Source organism: Typopeltis vanoorti, chromosome 16, assembly GCF_054136105.1.
Source record: "Typopeltis vanoorti isolate ZY-2024b chromosome 16, IOZ_Tvanoo_1.0, whole genome shotgun sequence".
In the NCBI taxonomy this organism is placed as follows: domain Eukaryota; kingdom Metazoa; phylum Arthropoda; class Arachnida; order Uropygi; family Thelyphonidae; genus Typopeltis; species Typopeltis vanoorti.
The window spans coordinates 81,105,915-81,133,695 of record NC_143564.1 but is presented as its reverse complement, the minus strand read 5'-3'; the positions used below and the strand labels follow the sequence as shown (position 1 = coordinate 81,133,695).

The window sequence follows — 27,781 nt, the reverse complement described above, 5'->3', positions numbered from 1 at the left end:
GCAATTCCATTGGAGGAAGGTGTTAAGAAGGGTGGAATCATTTGGCTCCCAGATTGGTGAAGCTGTGCTTTTGTCAATCTTTGATTATACTTTTTGGGGAACTTATTGACAGTGAATCACTTCTTCCTCAGGTAAAATATCTACCACGTCCCTGCAGTTGCAAACTGTCCTACTACGGCCAAACAGGCAGGATAGTCATCAGAATTTCTGAACACAAGAATTATTTCTGGTTTCAACATCTTACAGCTCCTCAGGACTTGCTAACCATGCTGTAGACACCCATCACAGGATATGCTGGAAGAAGGCCACCCTTACACTGCAGCAAATACAAATATGAGAGGCTATTCCTCAAATCTGCCTCAGACTTGAAAAACTTAGCAAAACCTCAAAACAAATTTGGTGCATGAGACTGCCCCAAATTTGGGGAGCACTCATCCTCAAATCTTCAGCCCAACAATCAATACCATCCAATCTACCCACTAGGGACACCAATTAGGACTCTAGGTCTGACTATGGTTGAATTTCTTAAGCCTCATTTGCCCATTAGTGCCTGCATACACATTGTTTTTGTGATCCTGATGATGGCAGTGTAATGTTGTCAAAATATAGGAAAGTAGTAAAGTTACTGTAATTAATACTTGAGTATATGTTGTTATTTCCTGAAGAATAACAGTTCTGAGAGTAACAACCAATGTATAAGCCTATCTACCAAACTTCTAAACTTTTCTGGGTAAAGGGTAGTAACATTTTCCCAATAAGATTATCACCTGTAAAATATATGAGGAAAGATAGGATAATTGCAGTTCTCTCAGATGTTTCTGCATTTTGATCTTGCTAAATGTTGATGGAGAAATTGTTTCTGAAACAGGCTGGGGTTTGTTGAGGACTCTGATATAAGGACTCATACTCAAAAAGGCTAAACTTATCAGTCTGCAGATCAACATCCAAAAGTCCAAAGTATTCTCAATAGGTTATGAAAATTTTATACTTCATATTAACAACCCTTAGAAAGAGAAAAGAACCTTCAACATCTTGGATCATACATCAGCAATACAGAAAATATTAGTAAACGTAAACATCTGGCTCTAGCCTTCCATAACAAACTACGCCCCATCTGGAAATCATCATTAATAGGCTTACCATACATCCCGGTTTGAAAGTATGGTCCCGGCCAGTTTGTCATTTTGTCCCGGTTATTTGGTAAAAATTTCAAAGTGCAGAATATACATGCAGTACAAAAAGTGCAGCTTCAGAAAATGCCGATTAGGCAACACGAATACCCCACTTTGACTCTGGCCTGTACGCTGTGTCGCAAGTCATTGTTGAGCATGTGCAATCTTAGTTGAGTTTAGATTGCAAGTCGGTGTTTCTTTTCGGCGTGTTGTTTGTGATTTTTTTTACTTCATTGAATTAATTTAACCCCAAAAAAGAAACTGTGTGTTTACGGATGAATTAAAAAAGGATAATCCGTTTTTGAAAAAAGTTCATGCTGGTTGGGGCATTGCCCGGTTAAACCAGGCCCCCGTTGTTTTCGCCAGGGAACCAGGGCGAACAGCAAAAAAGTCAGCTACTGGAACAAATCTGAAAACAAACCCCAACTCAACATCACCAGAGTTAAAAATCGGTACTATTAACGTAAGAAGCCTGAATGGCAAAGAAATGGAGCTAGCTGAGGAATTAAAGTACCAGATCGACATAATAGGGGTGACTGAAACAAAAAAGACCAAAACTGGTGAGATCTTTCTGCGCAATAAATACAAAATGTTATATTCAGGCAATGACAATCAAGGAAAAGAACGAGTAGCCATAGTATTCAACACAAAATATGAGGCTAATCTTCTTGAATGGCAGTCAGTCTCAAGTAGAGTAATGTGGGCAAATATGAGAATGGGGAACTGGACAATGAGACTTATTTGTGCTTATGGTCCCACAGAAGGTTCTACTAAGGTAGAAGTGGAGGAATTTTTTGAGGCTTTAGAAAAAGCAACTGACACAATGAAAAAGGAAAAGTTGGTCCCTGTTGGGGATCTAAATAGCAGAGTAGGAAATGATTGCGAGACATACAAAAATATTTTGGGAAAATTTGGAGAAAAGAGCAAAGCTAATAATAATGGCAAATATCTGTTGGATTTCTGCTCAGGACATGGACTGGTTATTACTAACACCATGTTCCAACATAAAAATGTGCACAAATTCACATAGAGAGAAGAGGCTAGGAATAAGAAAAGTCTCATTGACTATGTTATTGTTGATAGTGATGTTTTCTCAATGGTGCAGGACACCAGAGTGTACAGAGGAATTAGAAGTGAATTTGAAATTGGAAGTGATCACTATTTGGTCTTGAGCAGGATAAAATTGAATTTCATACTGAAAAGAATAACATGTAAGAAAGTTTTAAAGTTGAGCAGCTCTCAGATATAAACTGTAGACTAAAATACACGAAGATTATTGAAGAAAAAATTAAAGAGTTTGAGAACAGGAATCAAACCTTGGAGATTCAGTGGCAAACTCTGAAGAAAGCATTGATTGATTCTGCCAGAGAGGCATGTGGTGAGGTTGTCTGCAAGGATAAAAAAATCAGAACTCCCTGGTGGACAGAGGAAGTTAAAGAGGCAGTGAAGGAAAAGAAGAAAGCATATCAAAAGTTCCGTCAAATAAGTCAGCTTGTGCTCTTAGAGAATACAGAGACAAATGCAAGAATGCTAAGCGCTGTGTAAAACTAGCTAAACAGAAGTCATGGGAGGACTTTGGCAAGAATATAGAAAATAAATATCAAGAAGGTGGCAAAATATTCTGGAGGTTGTTGAAGAAACTTAGGAATGGAGGAAAGAGTGCTGTAAAAGGAGTTAGAGATGATAAAGGTGACATGAAAACAGGAGAAAAAGATATCCTTGAAGTATGGAATAATTACTTTGAAAAACTGCTAAATGAAACAAGCAGTGATGACAGCACAGTTGTAAAAAAACACTGACCAGGCATGCAGTCAGTAATACACATCCATACTTGAAGTAGAAAAAGGGATCAAAGGCTTGAAATGTGGAAAGGCACCAGGAGAAGATGATATTCGACCAGAAATGCTGAAGTATGGTGGTATAAGTCTTACAGTGGCTGCACCGCATAGTTCAGAAAGCCTGAACAGAGAGACGAATTCCGGATGATTGTAGTAGAGCTCTCATAGTACCCATATATAAAAAGGGAAATAAAACTGAATGTGAGAATTACAGAGGTATTTCCCTACTGAGTATTCCTGGCAAGATCTATGCAAGTATACTTGAGAAACGGTTGAGAAGAATTGTGGAAGAAAAGCTTGGTGAAGAACAAGCTGGATTCAGGCCAAATAGAGGCTGTCAGGATCAGATCTTCACTTTACGACAAATAGTCGAGAAAGCATGGGAATATAACAAAGATCTGTATTTAAGTTTTGTCGATTTGGAGAAGGCATATGACAAGGTGCCAAGAGAGAAGCTATTCAATACGCTGCAGTTATGTGGTGTCAATGGGGCATTATATCAAGCAATACTTAGTCTTTATTTGAGTTGTAAGTCAGCAGTTAGAACTGAAGGAAGTACAGGAAGATGGTTTAATGTTAAATCTGGTGTGAGACAAGGATGTACATTATCCCCTCTGTTATTCATTATCTATATGGATCACATTATGAAGGAAAGTGGTATTAAAAATGATATCGAAATTGGAGATGTTAATGTATGCTCTTTGCTTTATGTGGATGATATACTTCTAAATAAATCCGCTACAAGTCTGCAAAATTCTCTGACTAAATTGAATAACTGTTGTAATAGATATGGTATGAAGGTCAGCAATAAAAAGACAAAGACAATGAAAATAGGCAGAATCATTGAAAATGTCAACTGTGCTGTGAATGGAGAACCTGTGGAACATTTCAGCTACTTAGGCATGATTTTTACTGAAGATGGTAAATTAAATATAGAAATAGACAACAGAATCAGCAAAGCTGGTATGGTGGGAAGTCAACTGAGTAAATTCATATGGAATAAGAGAGAAATTAGTCAGAACACTAAATTAGCTGTATACAAGACAGTGTTCAAACCAGTTTTAACTTATGGATCTGAGAGTTGCGTCAGAAGTAAAACACTTGACCAAAGACTAGAGACCACAGATATGAGAGTCCTGAGAAAGATTATAGGCATGAACAGATAGCATCAATGGCAATATCATATTAAAAACGAGGATATTAGGAAAGAACTTTACATTGTTAGCTTCCAGGAATGCGTTAGCAGAGCTAATCTCAGGTGGTATGGTCACTTAAACAGAATGGGCGAGGAAAGATTAGCAAAACAAGTGTTCACTTCCAGGTTGGCTGCAAAACGACCTAGAGGAAGACCAAGATATAGGTGGATTGATACGGTACAAAGTGCCTTAGACGATAGAAATATAAGATCTGATAATGTTGGAGTCTTGACAAGTAATAGACTGATTTGGAGGAAAATTGTAGATAGGAAGTTAGTAATGATGTAATTTTTTTCATGTAGTACTATCATATCCTGTACACCCTTGAGGGTACATGGCAGGAATTTGATGATGATGATGAACTCTGTAAACATAAACATCATGCAAAATTCCTTGTAGTCTCTTCAAGATCACAGGATTTGATGAGAATACACAAACTAAAACAATAAACTTCAAACTTAAAGTACAATTTCTTCTGCTCTCAGTAATGTACATTAAAATATAATTACTTAGCTCATACCTGTTTTTCTTCTAAAACAAAAAAATAATTTGTGCACAACTTTTCTTAAGAGAGAATGTATTTCTTCTTTCATATCTTCTGCACACTACTAAAAAAATAATGTAAGATAATCTGATATCACTAAATAGCAGATATCCTTTCTTTAAAGGAACCCCACACAACAGCAAGCAAATAAAATCAGTTATTAGATAAGATCATGAATACAGCAAAGAACACATTTTGACTGATGTGCTCAGATACAATCAATTTGGTTCAGAGGAGATGAGACAAATGAAAAGATCTAGCAGGGATAACCTAGATAACAGTGGACCTATGAAATCACATATATGACATCAGATTGACAGAACACAGTCTTCAAAGTCTGAAGAGAGTAAGATAAAAGAGAGGTGATGTGAGAGAAACATAAGGTGGTAATGAGATCTCTTACAGTAAGGACACAAGTGGGATTTTACAACTCATGAAAGTTGGGAGGAGGGGAGTACTCAGGATCATTCCTGAAAATTAAGTATGGTTAGGAAGCATCTGAATTCCTGGTTCTTCCCATGTGTTGTGTGGAATGGACAACCAGTGGATCCATGAGCACATCTTCAAAGCTAATGTTTTCAAAGAGAAAGATTTAAGTACTTATGATCTAAAAGAGGTTCTCCCTTGACCAGTCACTGATTTTCAATAAGTTTTAATAGTAGATATACTAAGAAACAGAATAAGTTCTGTTTCTTAGTATTGAACTATTGAGCTACAGCTTTTATTCTTCAAGAAGAGACTGTCAAAGGCTCATAAACTAAATGCTGCTTCCTACAATAAACAGCATTCATCTATCCACATGCAAAAGAGGGGGAGAAGAGCAAGACCATAAATAAACCAAAGGATAGTGTGATCTGGGAACAACTTGCTTTAGAGACCACACATGGATCCATATCAAACCCTGAGGTCTCCAATTAGCAGAGTAACCTACACTATTTCTCTTAAAGAAATTAGCAAACATCCCAGCCTTGGATTTGAACTGGGGCTAATAGTATAATTTCCTGTATTTTTCATAGTGTAAAATTATGCAATATAAACCTTTATATTAAGGTTTAAATTGCTCACAAGGAGCCTTCACATACTATTTTCCTTCTGTAACTTAAGCCTTCATTTGAATGCAAAAAAAACATTTCTCTAAATAATCTGTTTGGTTTACAGAATTAATAGTAATAAACTCCTAACTCACTTGCCTTCTAATTAAAATATTATATGTTAAAAGTGTAAACTTGAAGAAGTGACGTAAAAGGTACCCCCCCCCCACGTATAAAATTCTATGAACAAAAACTTTTACCACTACTTTAGACAATGGTATATGGCTATCTGTCTTGCTCTCTCTCCCACACATATAGAAAACAGATTTCAATTGAGAATGAATGAATATAATTTTAAACATGACCTTGTCTGTCGAGAATGGTGTGTGTGTGTGTGTGTGTGTGTGTGTGTGTGTGTGTGTGTGTGTGTGTGTGTGTGTGTGTATCATTTTCTTTTCCTTTGATTATATCATTTCTTGGATATTATTTGTATTGCACTGGAGATTTTTTCATGGATAAACTTTCTGTGAGTAAATTATTTTGGAATAGCAAGGCTAGTGATATCAGGCCATTCTGCTACACTAGTAGCAGCATGGCCTGATAATACCATATCATAAATTTTACCACAATATTATACTGCAATTTTAATTTTGTTTCATTTTTAAAAGATTTAAAGAAACCAATGAAGATATTTCACAATCTTTATACCTTTCATGCAGCAACAATGTGAACACATACTGAAGTGATCATACAACCTCTGATGACCACAATGAGCTCAAGATATTTAATTATCCAGATCTCTATTAGATCTACCTGGTTGATTCAGATATCAAAGAATTTAATAAAATAAAATGGAAGTACATAACTTTCATGCTATACTCCAATAGCATGAAATGCTAGTGGAATATAGCATGATATACGCTATCTACCAATAACTGTCAGGACACATTAACAATTCATAATTGATACCAGCAGGAGAAACCTAATATTAGGTATGTCCACCTTTAGTTTTGATCACCTCCTGCATCCTTTGAGGGAGGCTTTCCACCAATGTGCAGCAGACATCAGGTGGAATTTGTCTCCATTCCTCCATCAAAGCAGCACTGAATTCAGCGAGATTGAGGACATGTTGCTCTTGCCCTCAACTGCTGCTCCAATTCACCCCTAGGTGTTCGATGGGATTGAGGTCAGGACTCTGAGCAGGTCAGGGCAGGCATTTAACACCCATCTCTTCATACCATTCCATAACAGCTGCAGCTCTGTGGCATAGGACCGTGTCACAGTGTAGGCAGCACCTGATTATCCAGAATATCAAGGTACTGAGCTGCTTTCATGGAACCATAGACAATGACAGTGGTCCCGCTCAAAACCAGCTGACTGCACCCAACACCACTACTCCTCCATCACCAAACTTTACTGTAGGTACAACACACTGTGGTAACAGTTCACCAGGCTTTTTCCACACCCACACCCTGCATTAAACTGGAAACAGGTGAACCTTGATTCATCACACCAGAGTACTGTTTTCCATTGATCAATTGTCTGGTTCACATGCTCTTTGCACCAGCCAGATGAACTGCCTTATTCATTGCTGTGATGTTTGGCTTGTGTGCCTCTGCTCTTCCATGGAAACCTAGCATACAGTATTAGTGCTCACCATTGTGTTACTGGTGCTCTGGAACTCATCACAGGTGGCCTGAGCTAGTTTTTGTATGCCACCTGTTTTAACACCCACCTGTTCCTGTCAGTCATTTTTGGCAGCCTCCCTGGATGTTTTCCTGTACTAGTGATGCTAGAACATCTCTATTTGTTGATCACATCACCACCATTAATTTTGGATGCTCCAGTTGAGCAGCAATGGCACATATGAACATGCCACGAATATGACAGTCCATGATGAACACCTCTCTCAAAGTCACTGAGCTCGTGTCATATTGCCATACCACCTGTATTCAACTGTTGTGATGAATTACTGCTTCTTACTATCTGTAGACCAGTTTTTATGTTATTAACAAACCTGAAATGTTCCATAACTTCAAATAACAGGTGCTCGGACAATTACTGGTAGAAGCATGTATAAATATCACTCAAGTGTTGTTTGTTGATAGATGCAACATGCTGCTTCCATGAAATCTATATGTTAATGAAATGTACAAAAATTAAAACAAGTGCAATGCCATATATGTCATACAATTTTTGTATTTAATTTACATGTAAATTTAATGGAAATGCATTGCATCCATCAATACCAACAAGCAAAACATTTGTAGGATACTGCACCACTAATTCTCTAAATGCTAAAGCTAATCTCAATTTTTAAGTGATGAAGAAATTAACAGAGAACTCTGTATAATGTCTATCTTCAAAAAAATTAGTTTCCACTTAAAAATAATTACCTCTCCAGAGGAACTTTATGAGGTCCAGTAACAGACATCCGATGCAAATAACGAAGAAATTTCTCAAATGTATCAAAAAAGGGCCAACGTGACAAAATACATATGGATTTATTTGTATGTAGAGCTTTCTTCTGTTTATCATCTGAGGTCACATAGGCAAGCTGAGTACATTGTGTTGGAGACAGTTTGAGTTCAGAAAATTTTTCATAGAAAGTTACAGCAGCACCATAAACCTACATATAAGAGTAAAAATAATTGCAGTTACATAATTAAATTCCTTACATTATAAATTAATGTCCTAAAATAAGTAAACACCTGCCAACTCTAATAGGATATATGATTTTAATACCCTTTAGATTTATGAAACCAAAATATACAGTGTTAAAAATATGAAAATACTATTTCACTTTTTTAGGAAACATTATTATACTCAATATAGGTGGTCATTCTATTTATTCAATTCCCCATATTCACAATTTTTGCATTTGTGGAAATTTTTCAAACTGATGAACTGAGCCTGTATTGCAAATACAAGTTATTCATGCACTCTGAAAATTTGTAGAAACAATGAATGCACTGCACACATCACTGAACTTAAAATACCAGATCATACTATTACAAAACCTTTACATATTTGAGTTTAAATGGAATCTCTGCTATGGACATGATGTGAAACTAGTCTTTATTCATCATAAAAATGCAGGGAACAATAACAGACACTACAAATTCTCTTGGCATTCCAGAAATGACCATTCACAAAATATTCAAATTCTGAAGATGTTTAAGACCATGCTAAGAAATCAATAAAACAATCCAAAGTTAAATCCTATTTCTCCTGCTATCGCCAACTTCTTTATGGAACACTTTGAACAATATATTTTTGACATTTCACCTAGACCTACTCATTGGTTCAGATATGTAGATAACATTTCTGCTATCTGGAATGGCTCTTCTTATGAATTATAACAGTTTCTCTGAAAATTACATGCACTTCATCCAAGGATCCAATCAACCTAGAGGAAGAAGTAAATAAGCAGTTAGCCTTTTTAGATCTTTTAATTCTTAGCCAACCAGATGGTAACCTACATTTCTCAGTTTTTAGGAAGAAGACTCATACAGGCCATTATATCCATGCTGAATCTCATCACCATCCCAGTCTTTGGAAGTTTATTGTGCACTTGGTTAGACTATAATAAATTTAGTTTAATCCTTTATCCAAAAATATCTTCAGGACTGAGGTAAGGTGGTACATTCCTTGGCAACTCGTAGTGGCCCTTCCCTTAATGCATAGCAGTATACATGTCTGCAAGGAGATGTGCTTTGCATTATGGGAGATACTGAGACAAGAAGTGATGAGAGCTTGGTCCACCTTTGCTACAAGTTGCCAAGGGATGTACCACCTTACCTCAGTCCTGAAGATATTTTCAGGCACAAACTTTGTTTGCTTACACTTGTATAAAGGATTAAACTAAATTTATTATAGTCTAACCAAGTGCAAAATAAACTTCCAACATCTTTCTCTAAATCCAGAGTAATATAATAATAAGGTGGTACACCGGTTGGCAACTCGTATAGGTAAATATGACCTCTCCATTGCTTCTGCCTTAGTATCACCACTCTGGGTCTGCCTCCCACTGATGAGACCTCAATAAAGGTCGAAACTGGTCTGGGTAGTGGCCCTTTCCTTAATGCATAGCAGTATACATGTCTGCAAGGAGATTTGCTTTGCATTATGGGAGATACTGAGACAAGGAGTGATGAGAGCTTGGTCCACCTTTGCTACGAGTTGCCAAGGGATGTACAACCTTACCTCAGTCCTGAAGATATTTTCAGGCGCAAAACTTGTTTGCTTACACTTGGATAAAGGATTAAACTAAATTTATTATACCATCCCAGTCAAAAGACTGGAACTATTAAAACACTGGTTCATCAGGCCCATTCCTTATGTTTTTCAGATGAGCTATTACAGAAAGAATTGCAACATACTATTCTGATCTACAACATACTACTCTTCCATCAAAAGAGCTTTGAGCAGTTTTGGTATCTCTACCTCTTTAAATACATAAAAAAACTCTTATTCCTATCCCTTATGTGCAAGGCATCAGTGAATACATAGCAAAAGTTTTAAAACCACTAAATATTTTTGTTGCCTTTCGTCCCATCAGAAAAATCTCCACCTTTCTCACTTCTCCAAAGGACAAGCTTCCACATCTCAATTATCCAGGTGTCTACCAGATTCCTTGCTCCTGTGGGTTATCTTATTTCGGATAAACAGTAAGATCTGCTTTCATTCGACTAGAAGAACACAAGTCTTATATTCAATATCTTGAACCAGAACAGTCTGGACTCGTAGAGCATGACATCAACACTAGACAGAGTTCATTGGAACAAGACAAGAGTCCCTCACAAAAGTTGGTTCCTCATGGAATGGCTTTATAAAGAAACATGTGAAACTGTACTTCACTCTCCTCACTTAAACAGATCCAGTGGTCTACGTCTATCCCCTTTGTGGGAGATAGGAAAGATTAGCTGATTTAAAAAATACTAACTTTTTTTAATTGTATATATTATTTAATTAATTATTTAATTTTTATTTTATGTAAGTTTTTTATTCTTTTTAGTAAGTTAGGAAATTTAATGACCTTTTTTTAGGTATCTTGCATTAGCTACTTAGATGCCGCCTTTTGGAATTGTCAGTTATTGTTCAACCTAGTAATGAAGATGCCTGTGATACTCAGGCGAAAATTATACTAATAAATAATATTTTATGCGAATTAATTCCAGTATTATAATTTATTTAAAAAATGGGGATGGAATATAGAGTACAACATGCAGGATTTGTGATCAACATAATTTTTTGCGACTTTGGTGTGTGTGTGTGGGGGGGGGGGGTACCACTGAGTTAATGCATAAGAGAAAAAATGGAAATAGTAAGATGATTAGCAACATGGACAGAAACGCCTGCAAGTAAAGCCTTATCAAAGAAAGCCTAAGTTTACATGAAGATGTTCATGGAGAAAAAAAAAAACTAGAACATAAACATTTTCACATCGTGAACCAATTTCAGCTCCAGAAATGATATAGTTTTAAACATGTAAAGATTAACTTGCTAGTGCCATTTCTATAGAAACAAGTATATCTTGGCAAATTTAAGAAATTAGTCAAGAGGACAGATACAGTTCTAAAGCAAATTTTCAATGACGATGATAGGCTTTTTCTGGAAAAGAATGCCATCAAGAACACATCTAAAAAAGAACAGGATTTCAGTTACCAAAATACTGGATTCATTGGCAATACAAACAGTGACAAATTTGTAGAAGTGGAAGTGCTCCAGCTTAAAATAAACTTCCAGTAATTTGGACATCGCAGGCAAAGCAATAGTGACAAAAGCTTTCTGGCATTGGTTCATTAACTATTTTGTGCTTGAAATTTTGATTCTGTGACTCTGAAGAAATCAGATTTTAGGATTCCTTTCATTTTGGATAATGCTTATATCCAACTTGGATGATGTGTATACTAACCTAAGTGTTTCTTTTACTGCCACATCATAATTTTTACTGCTCCATGCAACCCATAGAGCAGATGTCTTAAAGGCTTATTGCTTACACCTCACATTCAGAAAATTAAATGACAAAACAGGCACAAACATTCAAATTAAAATAGAAGAGTTTTGGAAATGTAGCATTTTTAATTTTGTTGAACTTGTGGACCAAGCTTGGGATGAGGCCTCTAATCATTAATGAATAGCAGTTGAAAAAATTATATCCAAAGAGTTGTTCATACTGAGATTCAAACTGAAAAACAATTAAAATCGATTGTTCTAAATTCAACTGAATAGATAAAATCAATATGGAAGCATTGCAAAAATCAAACATATAGTCATAACCAAATGATCTGGAAAATATATCTCATGAAACTAAAGAAAATTATGATATCACAACAGGAGATAACAAAGAACTTTTTAGTAAAGGAATAATAGACATTTCAAAAAAGAAAAAAAATTAAGCACAAAAATATTTGTGAGAAAATGATCCATTATATGACTATACTACAAAAATTGAATAATAAATCAAGATAACGTTATTTGTGACAGTGCAATTTTATTTCAAAAATTGCAAAAGAAAGACAAACAAACAAGTTGAGATTCTCATTTTACCTTGCACATTATGTTCAATGGCCTGTCACATCCAAGTAACTTTGCATGTTTGAAACATTACTAATGCTCTGATTGGATGGTTAAATCCTCTGTGCATATTGTATTATAGCTGTCACTTGAGTCTATTCTTCTAGCCAGTTTATCTGCTAGAGCCTCCATTGATCGATTTTGACAATGCCCTTTAGCTGGAAAGAGACCAATGCTCAAACGATCTAGACACAAAGAACATTTATCAGTGATTTTCAACTGAAATCAAGTTAGCCAGTGATTGAAAATCGTATGGAGATAGAATTTTCCTCTTGAAAACGGTGCTTTTTTTTTTTTTTATACCACAACTTTAAGATTAATTTAACTTAATGAAAAGCCAGACTGAAACCATGATCTCCAGAATTACTGATCTGACAGGCAACCCTACCTATTGTCATCATACTGCTGATCTGTTTTTTCTTGAAGTTGTATGCTCACTCCATATAAACAATAAACTGTCAATTTTAACTACTTGTTTTTGATTACACAAATAGTAATTATTTCTCCTTTAGATTGTTTTATACGTTAAAAAAAAAAATAATCCCATTATACAAAGAGTCCCATTATCTAATGATCTGTTATGTGTCATTTTCAGAACATAATTAACAGTAAGTGATGAGGATTACATAAATGTAATTCAGCACTATTTATGATATACTATTGTTTTTTTTAACTCAGAATTCTAAAAAAAGAGAGAGCATGAACTAAAAAAATAAAGCAGTATTAATTTACCATATAACTGTACTAAACTACCCACCACTAAGTTCTTTTCTGCCCATTCTCAGCACATATTCAATGTATTTCAATCTCCATCTATTTCACAGGTAATACTTTTATGCTCTATGGTTATATAACTTGTCATTGGTTTATATGTTGTGGCCAAAATATTTTACAGATTTTATGCAAACGCTTTGTGTGCAAACTAATTTGGCTGATCACAACCTGTTTTATTAAATTTCTGTCTCTGATCCCTATAATAATATGGTGTTCACATTGCAAACGAAGATTTTCATTTTGGTTTTATTATATTTGGAATAATTTCCATATACATATATCATAAGCCATCGTAATGCAATTGGAAGAATAGTGGAACATTGCGCCCTTTGATTGGAAAAGACCTGAGTTCAATTCTCGTTGTGACGGGGGGAATCTTTATATGGGCTTTTTTAGTTTGAAGGTGAGTTAGCTGATCTCATACGGTGATAGCAGGATATTTTTCTTCCAGAAACTCCAATTTTTCATCCCACATACAGACAAATTGGCCTTTAGAACACATGCAATTTACAGACAAAAAATACTGTTGTTGGTGATGATGGGCAACAGATGGCATTGATGGTAATTGTATCATAGTTGGAGAATTAATTAGTAGTAGAGAGGATGAGATGTATTAGCAAAGTAGAGTAGTGTGCCTTCCCACAATGAGTCCTTGGACTCGGTGGAGGTGTCACGTAAAAATAATAATAAATTATTCAATGTTCTGAAAACAGTATTTGCTTTCGTGAATGTGCTATGTCCTTGTCTCATTTGAAGTATAAAAATTAGTCTAAGCAAAATTCTTCTGCCATACGTTGGTAACTTGTAATTTCTCTTTTGAAGTCGGTGTTCAATTTAGGGACTTTTTTTTAAATTCATATTTAAGTCAGATTTTTCAGCTGTCTTATACAATGCATCTCAATTTCTTTGATAATCAGTATTTTAGTATCTAGATAATATTAAAACTATGTAATCTAAATAATCTAGATCTTCCTGGTGTAATGTCGGATTGCATTTTATTCCACTTCTTACACCTCCGAATCTAAAAATTAGAATAACCAAAGAAAATGTGTGTTGAATGATTTGTAATTCTAATTTATTACATAGAAAATAATTATTACCATAAAAATGTAATATAAATTATAAGAAAACTGTTATTTGAAAATATTCGCAAAATTAGAATAATTTTGAATATGGTTCAAAATATTAAGGAATATTCCAAATTTTTTCAATTGGTTTTGAGGAGAGAAATAGCATAGATTTGAGTAGCTGTGGGACTGACTCGTGTGTGAGGAAACATTTGCGCATGAATTTCAGTTAATTAATTGCTAAACATGAGTCGAGAGCGTCACATAGCAGAAGCTAAGAAGTTTCGTTTGGCTTTCTTTGTGTAGAGAAAGCCAAACTCAACAGTTTATAGCTAAGAAATTGAAATGTTTTCAAGCAAACATGAGTAGAGTTGAGACGGTATTCTAATAACCGGAGTTTTCAAAATAATTGCTACAATAGCGGTCGAAAAGTAATAACTACATCAAGAGGTGAGAGTTTGAAAAATATCGTGAAGAAAAACTGCTTCTGAAGTGCAAGGTATTTTCACAGGAGATGGAAAGAACTAGGTGTGAATGTGTAAATCTACAACATTGAGATGACTTCACAAATTGGGTTTTAAATCACATGTGCATAAGATGAAGCTGCTTATGACTTTCAAGCAAAAGGCAGCTAGAGTGCACTGTTGTGGGGTCAAGAGGACTAAAAAAAGGTACTTTTTAGCAATGAAAGTATGTTTTGTGTGTCTCATGGACATCAAGGGATACATGTTTGGTGTCTTAAGCAAAAAGCATTTGATAAAGAACACATGAAACATTTGGTGAAATTTGCAACCTCTGTCATGGTATTGGCTTATATGATTGCAGAGGGTCCAGGTAGGCTGTGTATGTACAAAAGAGTCAATTCCAAAGTGTATCAAGAAATACTTGAGCACTTTATGTTACCAGCATCGGAAGATTTATGTGATGATGATTTCCTTTTTAAGCAAGATTTCTTAAAAAGAAATCTTTCTTATTATTATTATTAGAAATTTCTTAAAACTTCTTGTCACACTTCCAAGACCATTACTGAATAGCTCAAAGAAAGGCAAATCAATGTAATACCTTGGTTGGCAAACTCACCAGATTGAAATGCCATTGAGAATTTGTGGAGAATTATGAAGAAACATCTTCAAGAAGTTGTCCCAAGAGACAAAAATGAACTTGTTTCTAGTCTGCAGACCATATGGGTGCCTTTTGATATATATATAAAAAAAATAAAAAAAAAAAATAAAAAAAAAAAAAAAACTGAATTGTTGGGCCCAACCATTTATGAATGGTCATAAAAGCTAGGGAGGTGGGGATGCAATAGAGTACTAATTATCATTTTGTTTCCCTTTGACTAATTTTTGTGCATTTATTTTCATATTATTCTAATATTTTGAATGACGTTAAAAATTATTCTAATATTTTGAACGATGTTAAAAATTATTCTAATTTTGTGAATTGTTTCAAATAATTTTTTTATAATTTATATTACATTTTTATGTGTTTACATGGTTATATAATCTACAAAGGGGTGCTTAAGGGTCAAAGCTGTATAACTAAGAGGAGACCTCCACATAGCCTTTAAAGGAAGGCGGGGAACCAACCAGGGCTTCTGACCTTATGTCCAATCCTCACCTTCTCATGGTGCACACTGTTGGGTATCTACCTGGATACCGAACGAACGAGGATGAGCTGGCAATTTGGGATTTATCCGACCAAATTGTATTTTTATTGGCTTAAACCAAAATGCAAAATGATGGTATAACACGACAAAATTTCATGCCGGGTGGGGCACCGTCAGGTTAAACAAGGCCCCCATTGTTTTCGCGAGGGAACCAGGGCAAGCAGCAAAAAGTCAGCTACTGGAACAAATCTGAAAACACAATCCAACTCAACATCACCAGATAGGAAGATGGTTTAATGTTAAACCTCCACATAGCCTTTAAAGGAAGGCGGGGAACCAACCAGGGCTTCTGACCTAATGTCCAATCCTCACCTTCTCGTGGTGCACCCTGTTGGGTATCTACCTGGATACCCAACGAACGAGGATGAGCTGGCAAATTGGGATTTAGCCGACCAAATTGTATTTTTATTGGCTTAAACCAAAATGCAAAATGATGGTACAACACGACAAAATTTCATGCCGGGTGGGGCACCGCCAGGTTAAACAAGGCCCCCATTGTTTTCGCGAGGGAACCAGGGCAAGCAGCAAAAAGTCAGCTACTGGAACAAATCTGAAAACACAATCCAACTCAAAATCACCAGATAGGAAGATGGTTTAATGTTAAATCTGGTGTGAGACAAAGATGTACATTATCCCCTCTGTTATTCATTATCTATATGGATCACATTATGAAGGAAAGTGGAATTAAACATTTTATCAGAATTGGAGATGTTAATGTATGCTCTTTGCTTTATGCGGACGATGTTATACTTCTAAATAAATCTGCTACAAGTTTGCAAGATTCCCTGACTAAATTGAATAACTGTTGTAATAGATATGGTATGAAGGTCAGCAATAAAAAGACAAAGACAATGAAAATAGGTAGAATCGTTGAAAATGTCAACTGCATTGTGAACGGAGAACCTGTGGAACAAGTAAAACATTTCAGCTACTTAGTCACGATTTTTACTGAAGATGGTAAATTAAATATAGAAATAGACAACAGAATCAACAAAGCTGGTATGGCAGGAAGTGAATTGAATAAATTCATATGGAATAAGAGAGAAATTAGAACACTAAATTAGCGGTATACAAGACTGTGTTCAAACCAGTTTTAACTTATGGGTCTGAGAGCTGTGTCAGAAGTAAAACACTTGACCAAAGACTAGAGACCACAGATATGAGAGTCCTTGAGAAAGATTAGAAGCTTGAACAGATGGCATCAATGGCAATATCATATTAAAAACAAGGATATTAGGAAAGATCTAGACATTTTCATCATCCAGGAATGCGTTAGCAGAGTTAATCTCAGGTGGTATGGTCACTTAAACAGAATGGGCTAGGAAAGATTAGTAAAGCAAGTGTTCTCTGCCAGGTTGACAGGAAAACGACCCAGAGGAAGACCAAGATATAGGTGGATTGATATGGTACAAAGTGCCTTAGTCGACAGAAATATAAGATCTGATAATGTTGAAGTCTTGACAAGTAACAGACTGATTTGGAGGAAAATTGTAGATAGGAAGTTAGTAATGATGTAAATTTTTCATGTAGTACTATCATATCCTGTATACACCCCCTTGAGGGTACATGTCAGAAATTTGATGATGATTAAAATTGGCAATGTTGCTCTCAGTTCTTTACAAATAATGTTATATTTCTAAATAAATCTAATTGATATCCACAGAATTTCTAAATTAAATTGAATGACAGCCATTGAAAATCAGCAATAAAAAGAGATGAAAATAGCCAGGAACATTGAAAACATCAACTACATTCTGAATGGAGAACCTATGAACAAGTAAAAGTTTTTAGTAAGACAGCAAATTAAATATGAAAATTACAACAGAATAAGCAAGTCTGGTATGGTGGAGAATCAACTGAATGAGTGTGTAATAAGGAAAATTATTCAAAACACTTAACAAGCTGTTTACAAAATGGCATTTAAAACAATTTTAACACATGGATCTGAGAGCTGGGAACATTAGACATATCTGTAAGGAGATGTGTTTTGCATTATAGGAGATACTGAGATAGGAGTGTTGGTAGCTTGCTCCACCTTTGCAATGAGTTGTCCTGGTGTTGTACCACCTTACCCCAGTCCTGAAGATACTTTCAGGCGTAAACTTTGTTTGCTCACACTTGGATAAAGGATTAACTAATTTTATTATACTCTAACCAAGTGAAAAATAAACTTTCAACATCTTTCTCTAAATCCAGAGTAATTTATTAAAAAAGGGTGGTACACCAGTTGGCAACTCCTATAGGTAGAGATGACCTGCTAATGCTTCTGCCTGGTATCTCCACTTGGGCCTGGCTCCCACTGAAGAGACCTCAATAAAGGTTGAAACTAGTCTGGCCCTTCCCTTAATGCATAACATTAGACATATCCGCAAGGAGATGTGTTTTGCATTATATAGGAGATACTGAGATAGGAGTGTTGGCAGCTTGCTCCACCTTTGCAATGAGTTTCCCTGGTGTTGTACCACCTTACCCCAGTCCTGAAGATACTTTCAGGTGCAAACTTTGTTTGCTCACACTTGGATAAAGGATTAAACTAATTTTATTATAGGAGTAAAACAGTTGGTCAGAGATTTGATTACAAATAAGAGTTCTGAGAAAAATTAAGGTAGTGAACAGATTAAATCAATGGTAGAAGCATATTAAAAATGAAGATAGTAGGAAAGAACGATGTTAGCATGAAAGTATGTGTGAGTAGAAGTAATCTGATGTGTTTTAATTATTTAAATAGAATGGGAGAGGAAAAATTAGTGAAGAGATATATGATGCTAGGATGTCAGGAAAAAGATTCACATGAAGACTAAGGTTTAGGTCGATTGATGCAGTTGGAAATGTGTTAGAAGATCAGAATACAAGATTTAACGATATCAGGATCCTGAGACAGGTAACAGAATAATTTAGATTTAAATTGTTGATAGAAATTTAGTAATAATGTAAATTTTTCATGTAATATTAGCATAGTATCCTGAACATCCCTTGAAGATACATATCAGGAATTTGATGTTGATGATATGCTCTGACATCTAAACTGCTGAGGTGTATCAATGTGTTATATCTCTTGCAAACAACTTCACACATTTTCTTGACCGAATCGGTGTTTTCCTCAGATTTTTCCACTCTATCTTTAGAGTTTGTTCCTACTTTTTTTCTCCAGTGTGATTTGTGTCTAAATTCACCTCTGCAAGCAACTAGATGTGGAAATCATATACCTCATATACTATGCAACAAATTGGTGTGAAGATATTACTATAATCAATAACAAAGTTTTTCTTTGTGTTCTATCCATTTGAGTTTAAGCACACCTTTTTTGTTTCCATAAGATCGTTATTTTGGGGGGGGGGGGGGGGGGGATATGGGTCTGGGCCAGGTATCTATGAAGAAACTTTTTCATCACCTTTAAGAAATGCAGAGGCAGCCTCACCTTCACATGGTGTGGTCCATGTCAGGTAAGGTATTTGTAAGTATCTGCTGTGTACTGAACAAATGGAGATGGGCTAGCTATCTGCTGGATTTCTGCTCAAGATACTGTGCTTCATAACTAACACAGCATTCCAAAAAAAAACCGCATTCATATGGAAAGCAGATGCAAGAATAAGAAAAGTGTCATTGACTATATTATTATTGATAGTGATATCTTCATGCAAGTTCAGGATACAAGAGTATATATAGAGAATTTAAAATCAATAGTAATCACTCAATTTTAAGTAGGATAAAAATGAATATTACATCAAAAAGAACAGTATGTAAGAAAGCTTTAAAAAGAATTAAAGTTGAACAGCTTTTACAGATGAACTGTAGACTCAACTATAAAAACTTCATTTAAGAAAAAAAAAATGAAAGAAGAACCAAACCATGGAGTCTCACTGGCAAATTATAAAGAAAATGTTGATTGATTCAGCTAGGGAGGCATATGGTGAAGTAGTGTGCAAGGATAGAAAAATAAGAACACCATGGTGTGCACAAGAAATTTAAAGCAGCAGTCCTGGAAAAGAAGAAAGCATACCAAAAGTTACTATTAAATAAATCAACAAATATCCTCAAAGAATACAGAGAAAACTGTACTAGAGGTAAGCTATGTAAAAAGCTATGATGATGCAAAGTTGGGTAGAGCAATTGTGAGTGCACAGGATGTCAAAATGTTATAGGATGATTTGGATAGTTTGGAGGACTGGGCTAGGAAAAATGGATGTCAATTTAATGTGGCAAAGTGTAAGGTTATGCACTTTGGGGTGAAAAGAATAGCAGCAGTATATCGCATTGGTGGAACCGTACTCCAGGAGATTGATGAGGCCAGGGATTTGGGAGTGTTGGTGTATAGGGAATTGAAGTTTAGGGAGCACATTGCAAAACTGGCTAAATCAGCTCATCAAATCACTTGGATTCTGAAAAATACTTTAACATGCAGAGACAAACAAGTTGTTGTTCCTCTGTATCGAGCCTTGGTAAGACCCCATCTGGACTACTGTGCCCAGTTATGGGCACCAGGGTTTCTTCGTGATGGAGAGGAAGTGGAGAGGATCCAGAGACGAGTGACCAAGATGATAGAAGGTCTGTGGAATGAACCTTATGAGAATAGGTTGAAGATTTGTGGGTTGCAGAGATTGGACGATAGGCGAAGGAGGGGTGATACGATTGAGACATTCAAATTACTAAAGGGTTTCTACAAGATTGATCCAGAAGATATTTTTGAAAATATGACTGGTGGTGGGAGGACTAGGGGCCATGCATGGAAGCTGGGCAAGAGTGTGGTTGACAAGGGTGTTAGAGCTAGGTTTTTTACTTGGAGAGTGGTGAATGAGTGGAATAAGCTTCCAGAGTCTCTGTTGTGGGTGCTACGACCGTGAATGAGTTCAAGGCAAGGTATGATAGATGCTGTGTCAATGGTGAATAGTTGTTCTTGACATGATGTTAGGGCCTCCCTCGATGAGTCTGTCGACTCCTTGGAGTTACCCGGAACAATAATAATAATAATAATAATAATAAAAGTAGCTAAACATCAGTCATGGGAAGACTTTAGTAAGAATATAAAAGATAAATACTAGGAATGTGGCAAAATGTTCTGGAAAAAGAACTATTGAAAAGACTTAGAAATATAAGAAAGAGTACTGTAAAAGGAATCAGAGATGATAAAGATGACATGAAAACTGAAATATGGAATTCAACTTTCTGACCAGGTCTTCTGAATGAAGTGACTGAATAATGATGTCTAGGTTATATTTGAGATGCATTAAATTAACCATCATAGAGATTCATTCATCAACAGACAACGAGAAGTTTGAAAAAAAGGAAATCTTTTATGAAAAGTTGCAGAAGTGTATAGAAATCTGAAAGCATGACTTGATTATTTTTATGGGTGATATGAATGCTAAACTCTGAAAGAAATAATGAAGATAAGGGAACAGTAGGTAATGAGGCATATAATCAAAGAAATTAGAATGGTTATTAACTGATAGCATTTTGTGAAATGAATCGTTGCGATAAGAGGAAGCTTATTCAAACATACATAAAATGATTTGGACATCACTGGATGATAAAAACAAAAGCCAATAAAAACAAACATTGTAATTAAGCATGCTTTTAAAAGCTACCTCTTAGAGGTTAGAGCAAAGTGAAGAGCTGTTGTAGGATCTGATCATTACTTAGTAATAGCTAACTTAAATTAAAGCTGTGTAGGAATAAGAAAATTAAAAATCAAAACATAAGGATAAGATACCTCTGTTTTAAACATAGATGAAATAAAGGAAACTTTTTCTCTTATAATAAAGACTAAATTTCAAATTTTAGAGAATGAGAAACTGGAAAGTGGAGAACAAGGAAGTTTAGAAGATACAATAGAAAGGAGATGGAAATACTTCAGGGCAGTGAATAACAAGCTGGCAAGGGACCAGGTGTTATCTGGAATGATGTGTTTGCTAGAGACTGAAAAGATACCTGGAATTGCAAAGAAGTTATAGTAACCATAATTCCAAAGAAAAGCAATCTCACTAAATGTGAAAATTGGAGAGGAATTTGTCTGTACTGCCAAAAAATTTTGTGAAACTTTGAAATATGATAACCATAATTTCAAAGAAAAGCAATCTCACAAAACTTGGAAACTCAAAGGCATAAAATTAAAATGCTATTTGAAAATGGTGAGACTCGGAAAATTAAAGAAATTCATCTGATAGAAAGACAAGCTAATGTTTGATAAGATTAAGATATGGAACTTCTAATAAATACGTGAGAAAGAAATTATGCAGGCAGTATGCAAAAGTATTGAAGGCTGCAATATTAATCATGCTAGGAAATTGTTTTTAAAAGGTGACAAGGAAAATTGCTTTTGGTGACATTGTTTTTAAAGAAGGATGCAAGAATATGTATGAGGGATAAAAAAAAAAAATGAGAAGATAAGATTGTTGACAGAGAGAGAAAAAACAATAACTGACAAAAGTATAGTGATGGAGGAACCTCCTATAATAATAGATTAAAATATTACACTAGAACCGAGATCTAAAAATGAATGTAATAGAGAATATGAAGAGTGACAAGTAGCAAGAGAAATGCTTAATCCATCTAAAATTGCTGCTAATAAATTCCAAGTTATCTGGAATGATGTACTTGCTAGCGACTGAAAAGTTACCTGGAATTGCAAAGAAGTTACAGTAACCATAATTCCAAAGAAAATCAATCTCACTAAATGTGAAAATTGGAAAGGAATTTGTCTGTACTGCAAAAAAATTTTGTAAAACTTAGAAATATGATTAAAAGTGAAAGAGAAATGATATAACATGAATAATTTGCGAAACAGGTGAAAGTACTGAACATCATATTTTTGCTTTAACCACCTTACAGGCCATTATGGGTTAAATACGCATCCTCAAACGTTTCGTATCCATCATATATTTCAATGTAATATCAATAGTATTGCAATTTTAATATGCACTTCGAATCCATGATAACCTTGACGTATATATATGTCTTGGCTGGTAGCATGATTAAGGAATAGCATTAGACAGAATACAGAATTTGGAACCTTCATGTATATCTCAATTTTATTATATGTATATAATATGGATAATCATTGGAAGATATGGAACTTCTGATAAATATGTGAGAATAAAAAAAATGCATAAAGAAATTGTCATATTGCTACATAGCAGACATGAGAAAGGTTTGTGATAAAGACTAAGACAGAGATGTGCAATGTCTTGTACAGGAAGACTGTACAAGGCCAGCAATTTTCTCGTTTCTGTTGGAAGACAAATATGAAAAAAAAAAAAAAAAATATATATATATATATATATATATATATATATAAAGGAAAAAAAAGCAGGATATCTTTATGCCCCAAAGGGTTATTCTATTAAGTTTATATTTCTTCATTTGTTATATATGCCCTTAATCATTCATCTGGCAGTATTACATTGCTAGCTGGTTCCGATTCCTAATATTTTTTTACTTTGAAAGAATGTTAAATGAAACAAGCAGTGACAGAATGATTCAAAAGAAATGCCATCAGAAGGACATCACTATTTGAGAAAACATTAAAAAAAAATGTGGAAAAGTCGCAGGAGTAGATATTCAATCAGAAATATTCAAATATGGAGGTATAAATGTTAAATGTTTTACAGTGGTTGTGTTACATCATTCAAAAGGGATTCTGTGGAAGTTTGATTCGTGATGATTGAAATAGAGCTCTTAGGACTCATCTATGAAAAAGTGAAATAAAACAGTATAAGAATTGCAGAGGAATTTCCTCTAAGAGTTCCAGTTAAGATTTATTTAAGCACACTTGAGAAAGAGGGTAGGAAACATTGTAGAATAGATGCTTGGAGAAGAACAAACACATTTGAGGCCAAATAAAGGTTGTTTAGATCAGAATGACTTAATACAAATAATGGGGAAGCCATGAGAATGTAACAAGGATCTGTATTTAAGTTTCATAAATATGGAAGAGGCAAACGACAGAGTACCGAGAGAAAAGCCATTCAGAACACTACCATTACATGATGTAAATGGGATGTTACATTAAGAAATACATAGGATGTATTTAAGTTATAAGGCAGCCATTAGAATTGAAAGAGATTTGAGAATATGGTTTGATGTTAAATCAAGAGTGCACACTATTTCTACTCTTGTCCATCATCTGTATGCATTACATTTTGAAAGAAAGTGGCATTAAACCAGATAAGCAATTTCCAAATTTAAGACAGGATTAATCCTTGATTCTTATTAAGTGTGCCTTGTGAAAAGATGACCACAGTAGAATATTTTATTTTGAAGCACTAAAGTTGTCTGGCATTGTAAGGCATAGTGCTCTTACTGCACTCATTGTTGTGGTTTGTGTGAAAAAAATGAAAAGCCAAGCCTGAGTTGTCTTACCTGTTCTTACATCTACAATGCGTTATTTCTTTTATTTGAGAACTTCTTGATGTCTGGCTTGTGTAAGAAAGGCTACATGAGCATGGAATATTATAGACCACAGGATATTTGGAGATGGGGTTGTGGTTTTTAGAAGAATATAGTAAACATCATATAGTGAAAATAGGCTTGAATGCTACCCCAATAATGGAAACTGAAGCCCTGTAATGAATGCCAGGATTTTGCAGTGAAGCAGGATTAGAGAATAGCAATTTGTGTATGAGTTTCTGTGAAGATCTGTTGCAAACAGGGTTGTTGAAGTAGAGTTTGTAGTTTGTCATTAAGTTTTTCTTTATCTCTCATGATAGAGACTGCCCTTTTTTCTGAGATAGTAATGTTGGTTTTTGGAGGGTGAGATAAATTGCTGTCTTCAGTTTGATGTCATTTTTGGGTGAGTAAAGGGCCTTTTCTACATTGCAAATAAAATCGACCTTAGGAAAGTATTCAGGCATGACTACAAAGTTAAAACCTTTCTTTAATATACTAGCTCCAGTTTTTGTCAAGTTATAATTGGAGATGTTGATTGACACTTTTTTCATTAGGTAAGGTGACAGTTGAAACAAATCTTTTTATTTTAAAGAGTGTTAAACTTGCTGATTTGTCTGTTTTTACAGGATAAAAATGCTGTTATAAAAAGAATTGATCACATTGTTAAAAAAGAACAAAGATCTGTGGAGCTTGCTAACACATAATGTAAATTAAGACATAAAGACATCAGACCGGAAATTGCAGTTCTTCTGTTTGTTTATTTATTGCTTTTATTGCATGCATTTTTTACCCAGAGAAACCGCAGGTTTTAGTGGCAAAAAGGTTTCATTAACTTTGTAGTTATCCATGAACGAATAAAATCCATTTTTCTCTAATTACACTTATTGGTTGATAGTCTCCATATCCAATATGAACGTGAGTTAGTTGTCTCATACATGGGTGGCAAGGTTTTTAACTCCCCAGAACTGGGATCTTTCATTCTGCAAAACATGCCAACAGGCTGTAGAAGAACAGATGGAAATTAAAACTATAGCAGACAATGCACTGTGCACAATGGATAAACTGCCCTATTACAAATTGTAATCAGGATATTATTAAGATTACAATCTGTGTATCACAAAGAGGAAACTGTACTCTAAGAAATTGATGAAGCCAGGGATTTGGGGGGTAGTTTTAGATAAAGAGCTGAAGTTTAGAGGACATATCGCTACAGTATCCAGGGTATTTCACAGTATTACTTGGTTATTGAAGAACACACTAACAAGCAGAGATAGGGGAGTTATCATTCGTCTTTATAGTCTTGATATGGCAACATCTGGATTACTGTGCTCAGGTCTGATCACCTAGGTTTCTTGGGGATGAAGTGGTGGGAGGATCCAGAGGCGAGTGGTCTGTGAAATTCTCACTATGAGGATTGTTTAAGGGTTTGTGGATATTGCAAAAGTTAGTCAACAGGCGGAAAATGGTGGTGGTGGAGTGGGGGGGGGGATGATAGAAACATTTACGTTACTTAAAGGATTTTATAGAATTGATGCAGAGAAGATATTTCAGCACTTGACCTAAGGGGGCAGAACAAGTTTGATTTCAAGGAGAGGTATGATAGATATTGTGTTGATAGCTTGGATCTCCCACAATGTGTCTTAAGATTCCATGGAGGTGCCTGTGCAATAATAATAATTATTATTATTTCTATTTTAATTTTGGAAACTACTTTAGTGCATATTCTATTACATTTATGTCTTAATCATTATGGTACAGGGTTGAAGCCAACAAGTTTAACAAAAGGCATATGCCTACATCAAGGGGTGCTTAAGGGTCAAAGCTGTATAACTGAGAGGAGACCTCCACATAGCCTTTAAAGGAATGCAGAGAACCGACCAGGGCTTCTGACCTAATGTCCAATCCTCATCTTCTCGTGGTGCACCCATTGGGTATCTACCTCGATACTGAATGAACGAGGATGGGCTGACAATTTGGGATTTAGCGGACCAAATTGTATTCTTATTGGCTTAAACCAATATACAACATGATGGTACAACATGACAAAATTTCATGCTGGCTGGGGCATCGCCCGGTTAAACAAGGCCCCTGTTGTTTTCGCCAGGGAACCAGGGCAAACAGCGAAATGTCAGCTACTGGAACAAATCTGAAAACACACCCCAACTCAACATCACCAGATTTAAAGATCAGTACTATCAACATAAGAAGCCTGAATGGAAAGAAATGGAGCTAGCTAAGGAATTAGATAAGTACCAGATCGACATAATAGGGATGACTGAAACAAAAAAGACAAAAACTGGTGAGATCTTTCTGAGCAATAAACAAAAACATGGTGGGGGGGGGGGAAGCACAATAATATGTGAAAATAATATGTTGGGCATAAGAAATTCATAATAACACTTCACGGTAAACACCAAGAGAAAAAAACAAATTAATTTAAACTTATTGATATTTTGCAGGTTTTCTCTCCATCATCTTCAGAGCACAAATTATGACTGTGACAAGGTATGCGCACGCACACACACACACACACATCACTGAACTAAACAATTGCAGAAACAATTCAAATTTTAACTGCAATAGAATTAATGTCCTTACATAGTGCCCTGTGTATTTGTAAAGGAGTTTAGCTATCTTTTTTTGATGTACCTTTAATATAGAATGGGGATAATTTTGCTGTGGTCTTTTGTTGGCTGCAAAAAGAATGGGGATGTGTATGCAGTGTTTTACCCATTTTATCAGTTGTAGCTGTTTGCTAAAAATGTGTTGCAAAAGTTCCTGAGCAGCTCAGTTTTAAGGGTCATGGCTGAGTGAGTGGTGTGAGGATGCCATACTGTTGGGATGGATGATGATGTGATTGCTCATACACATACTTTCCTGTATATGTGGGTTTTCTGTAAATAGAAAATAACGAGCCATTAAGAAATCATATCACTAGTGCAGTAGTTCCCAACTTTTTTCCACTTGTGTACCCCTTTTAAACCCATTTCTATAAATTGTATCCCTTGTTTTTAAAATAGCTGTTTTTAAATACTGACACTTTTGTTCAGTGACTATCTTAATGTAAAATAGTGAAAATGAGGTAGTGAGATTATTATTATTATTACGGGTATTTCCATGGAGTCAGTAGACTCATCGCAGAAGACCCAAACTAGCAACACAATGCAACTGATGGGAAAAGAAAATTACTACACTAAAAGTACAAACCACAGATTTAATTTTACAATATCTGTAACAGAAATAAGTATAGCTTCATGTTAAGTATTGATAATGATGATCAAGTATTTAACACTTTTGATTTATTATTAATTTGCATTTTGTTTACTTTACTTGTTTTTCCGCCATTACTGATTATTTTCGTGTACCCCTGAACGGCCCAGCACATGCCCCCCGGGGGGGGTATACGTACCACCGGTTGGGAACCGATGCACTAGTGTATCTAGAAAGGGATGATAGTTCTTACTTTTTTGTTGTATCATGAAGTTTATTTTAGAATGCTGGCTGTTGAGATGCACTAAAAATGTAT

General features: G+C 35.3%; 1 protein-coding gene across 2 annotated transcripts in view; it reads right to left on the bottom strand.

The window, feature by feature from the left end:
* Crag (DENN domain-containing protein Crag) overlaps nucleotides 1–27,781 on the bottom strand; it is a 718,705-nt gene that overhangs the window by 575,258 nt on the left and 115,666 nt on the right. For both annotated transcript variants that reach the window (XM_090406570.1, XM_090406571.1), the window contains exon 7: nucleotides 8,178–8,410. In XM_090406570.1, the coding sequence (XP_090262696.1) occupies nucleotides 8,178–8,410 (233 nt within the window). The remainder of the gene's footprint in view (nucleotides 1–8,177; nucleotides 8,411–27,781) is intronic.